Source organism: Corylus avellana, chromosome ca3, assembly GCF_901000735.1.
Source record: "Corylus avellana chromosome ca3, CavTom2PMs-1.0".
Taxonomy (NCBI): Eukaryota; Viridiplantae; Streptophyta; class Magnoliopsida; order Fagales; family Betulaceae; genus Corylus; species Corylus avellana.
This window is the reverse complement of record NC_081543.1, coordinates 2,432,514-2,445,954: the sequence shown is the minus strand read 5'-3', so window position 1 is coordinate 2,445,954 and position 13,441 is coordinate 2,432,514. Positions and strand designations below refer to the sequence as shown.

General features: G+C 35.1%; 1 protein-coding gene across 1 annotated transcript; it reads left to right on the top strand.

Moving 5' to 3' along the window:
* The first annotated feature begins 8,037 nt into the window (after positions 1-8,037).
* LOC132173518 (mini zinc finger protein 3-like) lies at positions 8,038-8,328 on the top strand. Its single transcript, XM_059585033.1, has one exon. The coding sequence runs from the start codon at positions 8,038-8,040 to the stop codon at positions 8,326-8,328; it is 291 nt and encodes a 96-aa protein (XP_059441016.1).
* The last annotated feature ends 5,113 nt before the right edge of the window (positions 8,329-13,441 follow it).

Genomic DNA, 13,441 nt, shown 5'->3' with positions numbered 1-13,441 from the left:
TTCCAGATGCCCCTAGCCACAACTGCACATAGCTCAGCATCCTCCCTGTTGCAGCGTTCCAAAAGCATTTCGACAATGGACTCAAAATCCCTCCCCATGGTTAAACTTTTTTGGATTCTGGGATTACAACGACCCCACACATCTTGTGTAGCAAGACAAGACCACAATGCATGAACCACGGATTTGGGGTGAGATAGGCTTAGATACTAGTACCTTTTCTAAATCTCATTTCATTCTCTAATGAGAAAACTCCTAAAAAAACCTCGCATTGAACAGGCTTCCTTGATGTTTCCTAAACCAAGTTTCCTTATCATATTTTAATATAAAAATGATTTCTCTTTCATCTCTATTTTCTCTAGCAATATTTGAAAGAATATTTAAATAGCTTTCTCTATCTTCTCTCTTTCCCCTAAAATCTTATTTAAAGAATATTAAAATGGTATAGGAAAGGATAAGGAAAGCTATTGTGGAGTTTATTTGAATAGAGAGTACACTTAAGCAGTCTTTACATTAACTCATTTACACCCTTTTCTATTTTTTTTTTTTTTTTGGAAACAAACTAGCATTCATAAAATAAAAAGAAAATTACAAGACATTCATAAAGCTAAAACTAGCTTAGAAAAGAAGCTAAAAACAAGCTTAGACAGAATAACCCATTCCAGACAGACCAGTACTAGCACCTCAATGAAGGTAAAAGTGGAGGTCATCTGTGAATGCAGCCAATGAAAGCCGCGGCGCAATCTGATGGATACTATCATCGGGAGTACGAATATTTCTATCAAACATCTAAACAGGCTTTCTAGAAAGCAATGGAGATTTAGATGAAAATGAACAATGAAAAAAAGTTTCCTTCATAGACAATGAATCTAAAGCCCAATCGGTTAGGGTTAACAAAAACTCTATCCAGATAGACCACTAACACCTCAAAGAACTTGAAAGAAGCCAAAAAGAAAATAAAGATCCACTTCACAGACAGAGAGTCTGAAACCCAACCGAATCGGGTTAAACACTAAACAACAAACCAACAGAAAATTACAGAAAGTTACACAAAAAAAAAAAAGAAGAAGAAAAAACTCAAAAAACATAGGCTGTGATGGAGGAAGGCTTCAGCGAAAGCTGCACGGTGCGTGGGACCCACGTGCCGGCGCGTTAGATCCACTTGCAGGAGCGTATGGTAAACGTGCCGACGCGAGGCTGTCATATGGGGTCGTAGAGAGCTTCGCCGGAAAGCTAGAACACTGGTGATGATGGAGGAGAGACGTGTTATTGGTTAGGGCTAATGGAGAGAAAGATATTGGACTTTGAAAAAGCCAATCTTTAAGCCTACACAGAGCCAGCCAGCGAAGCGATGGAGGAGACGATCCATGGCAGGGGTGAAGCGAGAAGAGACGATCCATTGCGGCTGTTGTTTCGTGAGGGTCAGAGCTAAATCGTCATAGACGATAGATAGATCTAAAAAAAACTCTAAAGAAAAATGAGTTCTCTCATGAAGAGAGAAACTCAAAGAGAAAATGAGCAAGAAACATGAAAAAGGGGGTGGGAGGAGGAAGGAAATCAAAAGGTTTGCCCTCCTCCTCAAGCTTGTTCGGCTAAGCTTGGGACAAGAAAGAGGAGAGATTTCTTTGGCTATTGGGTTTTTTTTTTTTTTTTTCCCTTTTCTATTTTTAAGTTACATATACAATCAGTGGGTCCGAATTGACAAACTCACATAGAATTCTTTAGTTAAATTAAAAAGAGTGTTGATAGAGGTAATAGCTCCTTACAAACTCATGTGAAGTTGACTTGACATTCTTATCAAATATTATTGTGTACTTTTTTCACCTATATTATGTCGCATGGCACTCAATGTAAACTTATCTAAATAAAAATATATTTATGAAAACATAAGAGAGGAGATGGGTTATTCTCGTTAATGTAAAACTCATAAATCCAATAGCTATCAACAAAGAAAAGCGAACCATAAAAGTTGTGGACACGTGCACGATGAATTAAGGTCGTAGGTTTTTTAGAGCGTAGCCTGTCCTGGTACCTTCTTCCTAGATGTCTATTGGTAGGTGGGCTTGAGTAACGAGTGGACTTTCTTGCTTGTGCTTCATAGCTTGGGCTAGGCATACATCAAATATTTCAAAAAGATAAGTCAAGAAAGAAGCATTGGATCAATAAGTCAAGAAAGAAGCATTATAATGATATGGCCATCAAGACTTTTTAAAAATATTTTTTCACCACTCCATGAAGTTTATATATGCTTTTTGGCCCATTGTGAGTTGTACCTTGTTAGATCACCATTCATCTTGCATAGAGAGAAAATTCGGTTGAAATAAAAGACAAAAAAAGGGGGGCCGGGGGAACTTGCTCATATTATTTTGGCTCATTGTTAGCCCATTATTTTGGTCATTGTTGGTCCAATTGTTGACCTACGCCTATCTTTTGGCCTTTTAAGCTCCACCTTTATGGTATTATTTGAAGATCTATACCCATAATTGGCCTCATTTATGGCTCATAGCTCAACTCACAGTTGGCTTCTTTTTTTTTTTCAGCCCATAGTTGACCCAATTTTCAGTCATTTTGTTGGTTTTCATTTTTCTCCACAATTGACCATTATTGACATATTATTATTTAAGGTGAATCTCTAATCACCGCCACCAACTCTAGCAAGTTTCTGGCCATCATCTTCGGAATCTGCCGCCAACCGTTGTCATGTCAAAATATATATATATATATATATATATATATATATATATATATATTATTTTCAAACTCAAGCTTAAAGAATCTTCTACCTTAAGTTTAAGGGAGAATATTATAATATATTTGATTATCCTCTATTATGAGATTGATTGTATTGTATCATCACAGCAGTGATGGATGTCCAACCTTTATATCTCTTTCTTCTCAATAAAGGCGGGGATGGACTCTAAAAGAGTCCTCTGATCAGTTCCAACAATCTTTTCTTCACCTTCTCTTCTTGGCATGATCCCAGCATTCAAGTTAGCAAATCAAATCATAGGTTATCATTTCCAACGTTAGGTCGGTTGGTTGCGGTTATGCGGGGTGGACTAAAGTAAAGTAGGAGGTGGCATCGTCTAACCTATAATAAGACCATGCTTGCTTATTTGTTGAGACACTACTGCGTCTGTGTTTTCTCATCTTAGAAAGATGTACATTGCTTGCAGAGCGAACTTGCGAAGGACCAATCTGATTGTAATCAAATCTTTGAAATTAATACAATCAAATCCCATAATATCATATTTGATTACCATCAAATCTAATTACAATCAAATTCCATAATATAGGATAATCAAATATAATCTAACAGTACCTCTGACTGTTTCGATAAGGTGATAACTTATCATATTTGATTGTAGAGACTAAAATCGGGTGTAATTGACTCTTGGTATTGCATGCAAATTACACCCAAACCAAATCCTTATTGTACATATATATCTTAAAAATTATATTAATTTAATTTTGATAGGCATTGAATTGTATTAATTTGATGAATTGGAGATGCCATTTTTTTCTTCATGTGGGGCCTTCATTTTCCAGGAAACCAAGCAAAGAGATTTCTGGTGTCATCTGGCCTTGATGACCATGACCCATAAGCTAGCTAGCTACCCCAAACTGGACCCATAAGAGCGCAGTTCATGGTCGGGCTCTTGTGGGTCATATGAAAAGAAAATGAAAAGGAAAAGAATTATGATTAGTGGGGTGGGTGTATAGTCCTCTCAATGAGGAGAGAAAAGATTATAAGCAAATTTGAACTGGGGGCCATAGCCAAAATCTTAGCCCATCATAAGAACCTGAATTGTCTGATGCATAAAGCTAAAGGACGGGCTTCGAGTGATGGCATTGGAATGATTGATGGGCATTTGAGCCTTCCACCACCCAATATAATTAAGAGGAAGATGCTATCTGTCTACAACTTCTTTGATTGCAAAAAATGCTTTTCATATCTTTTTATCTTTTATTTTTTCTTGAGCTGAAATGTGGACCCGATTGTGTCCAAGGAACAGAAGATCATCAGCTTCTCATTGGAATGGAAGCCAAGAACACAGCAACAAATGAGAAAACAAATCATGTTTTTCACTTCTTCATGTATAACATAAGTATGCATAATTTGATGGGTGGAGAAGAAAAATGCAAGCCCCCCCTCTTGGCTCTTTGCATGGATAGTTTTCACAAGTTTGTGGTTTGGTAATTATGTATGTTGGAAACCAGTTTCTTGGCCCTCTTACATTTTGTATCAGGCCTGAATGGGGATATTCCTTTTGTTGGGAACAAAAAGGTTCTGAATGAGCTAATTATTGGAAGCTCCAAATCCAAACTTGCCCACCATTTTTTTCTCCCCATGCCATCTCTATAGGGGTTTTCAATTTTCTTGGGCAAAAATTAACTAATTAATCTTGTATAATCTTCTTGGCTTTCTTTATCTTGTTACATAGTAAGCAGATCAAATTAATAACTATGATTTGCTAGCTAGAAATCAAGGCAAATGAACAATTACTAGCTCTTCTTTACAACTTTTTCAAACCAAGCTGTGTGTACGTGTTATTGAGATATATATGCTTGATAGATTAATATTAATTAAATAATTAAATTATTGGAACGTACAGTTAATGATTTGACATGATATTATGAAAGTGCTGGTCATTACAATATATCTATGGAAAATTTATAATCAGAAAAAAACTTCTGTAAATGGGAATTTTTAGCAATCATCGATCACAGCTGCAGAAATGACAATTAATGTGACTCCAAAATTGACACTTGGGGATCATCGAAATGTGGTAGAGGTCAAGATGGCTAATTAATTTGTCGGTGCAAAGATAGATGATAAAAGGAGTCCCCATCGGTGAAAAGATAGGTGCATGCCTTGCACTGTTGAGAGTGTTAATTTGCTTAGTAATTAATCAGCTTCAATATTAGAAGCTAAAATTAAATCATATTCAATATATTGTTGCTTTAATTAGTTATTTTCTTGTGTTGATTATAAATTTGTGCTCAGGGGAAACAAAAAAAAAAATATAGAATATGATTTCTGACTTGAATGTTATAGTTATTAAAGGTGATGATCATATATGGATGATGTGAATATGATTATGAATTTTTTTATTTTTTTTTATAATTGTTAATTTAACTCATGGAAACCAATAATTATAGGATGTAATAGTTTAGTTGTATCCTAGATATAGTTATTAAGTGGTTATAGAATGTCTTTCGAAACAAAAAAGTACTGGATATAGACTGTGGATGATTAATCAGTGTCATATGCATTTGTTGATAGCTAATGGAAACAAATGATGAATGTGATTGTTCAATTGTATGATATAGATATTAAATGGTTATAGAATATGCATATAGTAGTTTAGAGGCTAAGCCAAACAATTAACATATTTTCTGACAAAAAAGTATATTTAAGACTTGGGGTAACCATATGATATGCATATTCTATATATAACCATTTAATATCTATATCATACAATTGAACAATCACATTGATCACTTGTTTCCATAAGCTATATCAACAAATGCATAAGACAATGACCATTTCACAATTATAAACAATCCCACGAATTGATAATTGTGATACTTGAGATGGAAAGTCATATTTGACCAATGTCTTCTGAAAATTTCCTTGTTTTGACACTTAAAAACCCATATTTACCCCTTATAATTATTAATCAACAAAAAATATTAAAATTTTGAAAAACAAATATATATATATATATATATATATATATATATATATATTGGAAATGGGGGTGCATCGCTCGTGAGCTTCCCCCATGGGCTAGGGTGTCCGCTAGCCACCATAGGGGTGGTTCACAGCCACCCTCTGCCTATATGGAGTGGTTCGGCCACCCTTTGGGTTTACTTTTTTTTAAAAAAAAAAAGAAAAATTATTTTTCAAAGTTTTTATTATTTTGGTTTAAAAAAAAAAATTGAAGGGCATCATAGGAAGGATGATAAAATAGTAGTCATGTGCATGGCAAGTGACCACTTTTCCATTTAAACAGACGAAAGCCTCTAAAGATGTGGCTTAGATGCAACAAAATAGTAGTTTGATGGACTCAAGTATAACAATTGCCATATTACTATTTATAAGTATAGAGAAGTGAGAGTGTGTGTAATATTACTATTGCCAAATTAGCCACACCAAAAGTAGCATGACCAAAAACGCGGCTAATTAAGGGAGATCTATTATTCCCCCAAACCCACGTCCCGCCACCGCCCCCACCCCAACCCCAAAACACCATCTTGTATCATTCGGAAATATTGTAGCTATTTGCTACATGACATGCTCAAATAATTAAGTTTTAGACTGCATAGAGTGCACGAAAGTGATTAGTATTTCATGGGAAAAAAAGAAAAGAAAAAAAGTGCTTAATTAGTATAATTTGGTGAGTTTCAGCTTTGCTTTAAAAGATCGATGTCAATTTCTGCATGTCCATTCTTGTTAACTTGTTATTGTTACACAAAGGAATGATTATTAAAGGGATTGCTTTAGATGACGATTTGGGCAGAAATTGGAAGATTTTATATTGAAGTAATGACAATTTATGCGCACGTTTTCCGATTGACAACCACATGTGTCTTTGTCCCTCATCACTTTTCATAAGGTGGCAAATATGTGCACATGTTACTGCCCCATTTTGTGCTTTGTCCCTTCCTTGTTCCTCACTTTGATATGGTGGAGGCTAGGCTAGCTTCTCATGCCTGCTTTAATTGCCATCCTCCATTACTGATGGCTCCCTTCAAGATCATCCAACTCCATCCAAACCTTTCAACCTCAAAACAAATTTGCATGGGAAAAAAGTCTGTGAAAAGTGGCATTTTTTTATTAGTTTTCTCATCTATTAAACTCACATTCACCAAAACAAAAAAAATCCACTTTACACATACTTTTTTCGCCTAGATTGCAAATTTCTTTTGATGTTGAAAGGTTTGGATGGAGTTCTTGATCACGCTAGGGATCCATCATTGATGTACATATATATATGTATATTACTCCACCTTCGATCCAGGAGCTAATTAAGCCCACACCAGCTTACACAAAAATGGCAGCTGATTTTGACATATGAGTACCATCCACCCTGCCCCCATTGAGTCAGAAAAACATCTTCTACCTCTTGATGCTGAAACTTCATGAGAAGTACCACCGTGGACAAATCTCATCTTGGCAGCTCATTGATTTTCTAATTTCAGCTACTCGACTTGAAGAGCATCTCAACATTTATGTTGAAATTTCTTGTGCTCTTAATTATTAGAATCTTATGTAAATTAGACAAGAGTTGTTGTCACAGTTCCAAGGGGCCACAACAAACCTGCCTTTAAGTATCAGATTGGACCCACATGAATTTATAATGAGAATCCAGCTTTGATGGTCACCCTGTGCTCATGTTTAATCACTGATTTGCATAATTGGATTAACACTAAAGTTGTGTCCTTAATAATAATTAACTTTGCAAAATCTCCATTTTTCTTATTGGTTTTGTTTTATCCGAGGCAGTTGAAATATCACTTCCAAGGACTATTTCGGGTTTTCTCTAGAAACCAACGTAACACTCACCACGTCAGCAGCTAAATAATTTGTGTTTTGGCTGTCGTGTTAACGATCAAACCGTGCCACGTCGCAGCATGGAGGGGATGGATGCTTTTGTTTGTGCTTTGTAAAAGAAATTTGTGATCCTATGAGACCTACTTTCTGCTACTTTGTTGAGAGAATGGTTGAAGGTGACCCTCATTGGTGGACAAAATAAATTTAGGGTCAATCTTTGCGCTCTTAGTGGAACATGGGATATGGGAAAAATTGGTAAAATAACTTCTCGTGGTATACCACTCCCCCATATAAATATACATGCTAGCTAGGGTTAGGGTTAGGCACCCAAAAAAAAAAAAAAAGCTACCCTTTTTCTTCTACTTACTGTTTTGGATGAATAAAGTGGTCAAAAAAAATTCCAAGCATTCATTTCCCATCTAACATTAAGATCATCATCAACGAATTGGGGGGGAGTTTCTGAATTAGGGTTTTGAAGGATGAAGAAACGTCAAGTGGTGGTGAAGAAAGATTGCTCAGGGAGAAGCTCATCATCTAGTACATCATCTTCAGTGGTTAGAACTGTACGGTACGCCGAGTGCCAAAAGAATCATGCTGCAAACATTGGAGGGTATGCTGTGGATGGGTGCAGAGAGTTCATGGCAAGCGGCGAGGAGGGGACGAATGGCGCGCTTATGTGCGCCGCCTGCGGCTGCCACCGGAATTTCCACAGAAGGGAAGTGGAAACCGAGGTAGTTTGTGAATACTCTCCACCTACTTCCAATCCTTGATGAATACCCTTTTTCATGTGTGAATATTATTTTGTGTGAAATTGTAAATTTTCATCAACAGATCATCATATGGCTCTCTTTTTGTAAGAGAAAAAATCATACTTTTTAAAGTATTGTGATTTTGATCGATGTTTAAGATATTCAGAAATCAAACTTCATCAAGTACTTCATTGTCATTTCTCTTCAATCTTACTTCTCTTATAACATAAGAAAATGAAAGAAAAAAGAGATGTAGATTTTCATTTTGCTGCAAATACAAGTATTGTTAAGAATTTGCAACCAAATCGATGAGCGATTTGCAAACTATATATATAGCCGATCCTAGAGGCCGTTTTATGGATTATTTCTTATTCTTTTATTTCATCTAATGCATGAATTGCAAAAGGAATATCCTAGAGCCTTTATGGATTAATATTCTTATTCATTTATTACACCTAAACCATGAATTGCCCAATTTGTTCTTCTTCTCTTCTTCTTTTTTAAAGTTATCTAATAATGGTACCATTGTTCTTTGAATGCAATATATATATATATATATATATAGAGAGAGAGAGAGAGAGAGAGAGAGAGAGAGAGAGAGGAAATTAAGGAGAAACTTCAACTCCTATATATAAACTGATAGACCATTACTTCATCATTGAAACAAAAGGAATTGAAGTGTTTATGAATACATGTTCTAGATACAATAATTAAACAATTAGAATCTTCTTCACTTCACTTGAACAAAGCAAAAGGTAGTTAGTTTGAGTTGGAAGAAATGTGCTGCAATGAAAGGCTCGAATGAGGCACTTGGGTAAGTTGTCATTTTTTTTTTCTCTGGAAGCCAGAGATTGGAATCTTTCCTTATAAAATATAGTTTCTCTTTGCAACAATCATTTCGATTTTGGAATATCATATCCAGAAAGGCCCACAACCACAAGTTACTCAAACCCAACTTATAATAGCCCACACAGTAGTTAACATCGTAGAACAACGGTACAACTACTCACCCTTGTTTGTGTTGGGTGCTCACTCAAATTTCTCAGAAAACAACAAACAATATTAAACAACACAAATAATGTTTTTTAATAAACTATGATTTAAGATCTGCATTAATTTTATTGACACATATCGAGTCTTATACCAATCTACTAAATAGCATTATCATAAACAATATTATATATTTTTTCCTTGACATGTCTGGACTACTTTTGCACATCTATAAATTTACTTTATTTGTTGAAAAAATCTACATTATTCTCCTGGGATAGATATAAAATCTGAAAATGCTTGATAGCAGCTAGAGAAGAAAGCATGCATTTGGACAAAAAAAAAAAAGGTGATATGTTGCATCAAGCTAGTGAATGAGTTGTTAACAGTGCTGCTGAATAGATGTATTAGTTGACTCACAGCCAACATTTGGAGTACTTGTAAAGATATCTTTCTTATTTCTTGTGTCTAGCTATATATATATATATATATCAAGATTATAAGCAAACTTTTTTTTTTTTTTTTTTTTTTGGTCCCCCTTTTTTTAACGAGTCAAAATATGCATGTTGGCATGGATTTATTTCAACCAACTGAATTTATTAAATTTACTCGTGTATGTACTATCCAAATATATTTGGTGACCCACCTCCAGATCCTATTGACATACAGCAAGAAACATCCAGTATATATGTCAAAGTTGCACATGTCTGTTTTTAGAGATTATTAGCAGTATATTGCCTTCTTGTCTGCTGGTCCTTTTACTATATGATGAACATATGCAATGGTGAATCAGAAAGCAATATACTTATGTTTCTAGAATGTAAGAGGGAATAATCTTACCAAAAATGTCGATGATCACTTCATGAATCTGCTTCATGAACCATAATTTATCATTCTTTTTTCCTTTTTTAATCTTTTGTTGAAACCAGAATATTATATATCCACATGATATGATAATAATAATTATCTGTTGGTATTTTTCCCAAAGATCTCGTGACTTTGAACACCCGTGGTCTAAACGGCACTACAAATTAATTATAAGCCTAAAGGGCCACCAGGGTTGGTGGAGGAGTAAACTTCCCAGCTGGTTAGTCAAGTAAATAGTCATGGTTAAACCAGCTGGCTCCAACATTTTCTTTTGTGAAAAAATCTGCAGGGAGTAATGGGTTTTCTGAAAACCAAGGGCCTAAAGATTTAGACATTATTGGCACCGTTTGTTAATGTTTTTTAAACGGTGTCTTTTTATTTTTGTTTGAAAAAAGTATTGTGATGTGACATATAAGTGCTAATAATTTTGAATGTTTTGTGTTTTTGATATTTTATTATTATTTTTCTTTTTAACATTTTTTTGATTGTTTATTAGTGTGGTTGTTTTAAAAACAGAAACCAAAAAATTAAAGAAAATGAAAAAGTAGTTAACAAAGCCAGACCGTTGGCCGAGTATTATCATGTTTGCGTGGCTAGTCAAGGGTATATAAATATATAGGTCAACTTTAATTTAAATTATTTAATTAAACGGATTAAATTCTTCGACTATAACCTATTAATTTCGTATCAAATAATTAATACAGATAAAAAAAAAAAAGCGCCCATAGAAATAAAGAACAAGAAAAGGACAACTGGACCTAGTTGAAATATGAAAATGAGTTTTCAAGGGATAGCTCAATCGGCTGAGAATCACACTTCTTATAAAGCGGAGATCACTAATTTAAATCTCACATTTCCCTCTTGTATAAACATGTCAAATATATATATATATATATATATATATATATATATGAAAAGGAAGAATATGGATAAGTCGGCCCACTATAGAGAGTTAGTAGGGCCGCGGCGTGAAGCCCCTTGTAAGTTGGAACATATGAAAAGCAACAAAGAAGACGAACCCCATCACACATAATTGGCACCCAAGGCATCACCAAAAGCCAAAAGGGTCTATCAATTAATGAGTGAAAGGGTGTACCTCCTCAAAAGTGCACTCTTCCATGTAAAAGGGAATCTCCTCAATTAATTAATTTTTTTTTTTTTTTCCCAATTTCATGAAATGAAAGAGGAGGGTTGGCGCAGTAAGGTCGGTAATTTTTAACATAATCAACGAATTAATACAAATTTTAACACAAAAATAACAAATTAAGTTTTAAGGGTTTTACTTATTTAATTATATGGGTTGAGTTAGGATTAATTTATATAGTCTTATACCTATGCCTCAAGACGATGCGACATAAAAGTTACAATTTTTGACACAACCTACAAACTCAACACAAAAATTGAGGGGATAAGATTGAGAAGTTTGAATCGCTTAATTTAAATGATTATTGGCATGCATCGATACGACACGACATTGCCACCCCACCTAGGTATCTCGATCAACTTAGAGTGCGGAGCTCCCCCCTCCCCTTTTCTCTTAATTTTTCCTCCTTCTCTTAATTTTTGTCCGGATTCCATAAAATTCAAACAGAAAATTTCAAAAAATCCCGACCCATTCCAGCCTGGCCGTGGGCTGCAAAAGAAAATAGGAAAATAAAGAAGAAAAATCTGTTTTTTTGGTACAAAGTCCATAAACCATAATAGAATGATGTCCTTGCAATGTCACGTCTGAGCAGATAGACCAAAAAATACAGCCTGCAATTAACCCCAACACGTGGATGTACTAGGATTGTCCGCTTTCTATTGTACCTCGTTTTTTGTTCCACTCCTTGGGCCCCGATTTCAGTGGCCCCTCCCATGTTTGATCCGGCCCACCTCATGGGGGAGGGAAGTGGATTGACCCGGCCCACATATCGGGCCTTACTGTATTGAGCCCGAAGACAAGCCCATCCCCCCAAACAGAAAAGCGTCTTGTTTTTAATTCAAATACAACTCAATGACGTCATCAACTAGAAACATACAAGGGGGGCCCATGTATGTAGTTTTTTTGTCCCTGCCGGTAGAAATTATTAATGCTTTTCAAAATATCTTTATGTTTGTTTCATATGATTGTTTGATACCAAAATATTTAAAAATTATATATAAACCTGGTTTTTCTTTAGAGAGAGAGAGAGAGAGGCCCACCATTAAAGAGGAGTGAGCCCAACAGAGACTAGCCTGGGTTGTGATGGGCCATGGGAAACACAAATAGACAAAGAGCGGATGGGTTACAGCGAAAGGTTCGCACCGCTGTCGTTTTGGCGCATCTTTACCTCCATGTGCTCTCTTCAGGCTTCAGATATGTGCACATGGATGATAAATTATTGTCCCATTGCCCAAACTTTCCACTACTTTGAGTCTCTATACACCTTCCTGCTCAGGCACTCTATGATTTTGCCACGTCACCTGCCTCTCTTCATACCATCTCCACGTGTGTTCCATTTGATTGTTGTTGAGGCTTGATGGGGGTGACTGGTGAGATTGCTAGTAGCACAACTATTTTTCATCTTATTTTATTTGATGATAAATACTGTTTTTTTTTTAATGATTGATTTGCTTGACTTTTTCTGTTCATGGGACCTTTCTGTTACACATAACTAACTCTCCATGTTGCTATTTCACTATCAGTTTGGCCTTTCTGTTACAAATTTACCCTTTTTAAATTGCAATTAGGTGTTTTGTACCTTTCAATAAAAAGCAGATGCCCGCAACTTAAAATATCAAAAAATAATATAATCATTCATACCAAATAATTTCTCTTTTATTGACAAATTACTTCATAAACAAAATATTAATCGATAAAACCACCATCTTAATTTGGTTTTGGAGACTTTGAAGATGGATGGTGAACGTTAGGTTAAAATGAATAGAAAAGTCTATGGAATTGATTTGAATTAAAGATACAGTGTTCTTATCTCTATTGTATTTGATGTTTTTGCCTGATGTGTCAAAATTTTATTGAAAATTGTAAAAGATAGTTCACACATTACTTACCACGTTTACAAGCTAACAAGATAGTTTATGAGCACCCAAATTCTATAAGAAGTGAATTATCAGGTAAATTTGTTATAAAATTATAATACTAAAACCAAAAGAGATTGTGATTGTGATTGTGTTATGCATTATTGATGAACTACCAGGCCTGGCAGCTGAACCTGCCTATCCATATTTGAATTAATTCAAAAATAAATTATTTAGATGTTCATTTAATGGAGCCATTAAAGGGTTATCCAACTAT

Excerpts from the sequence above, each read along its gene's own strand:
- LOC132173518 (XM_059585033.1), top strand. The coding sequence starts at position 8,038 with ATGAAGAAACGTCAAGTGGTGGTGAAGAAAGATTGCTCAGGGAGAAGC.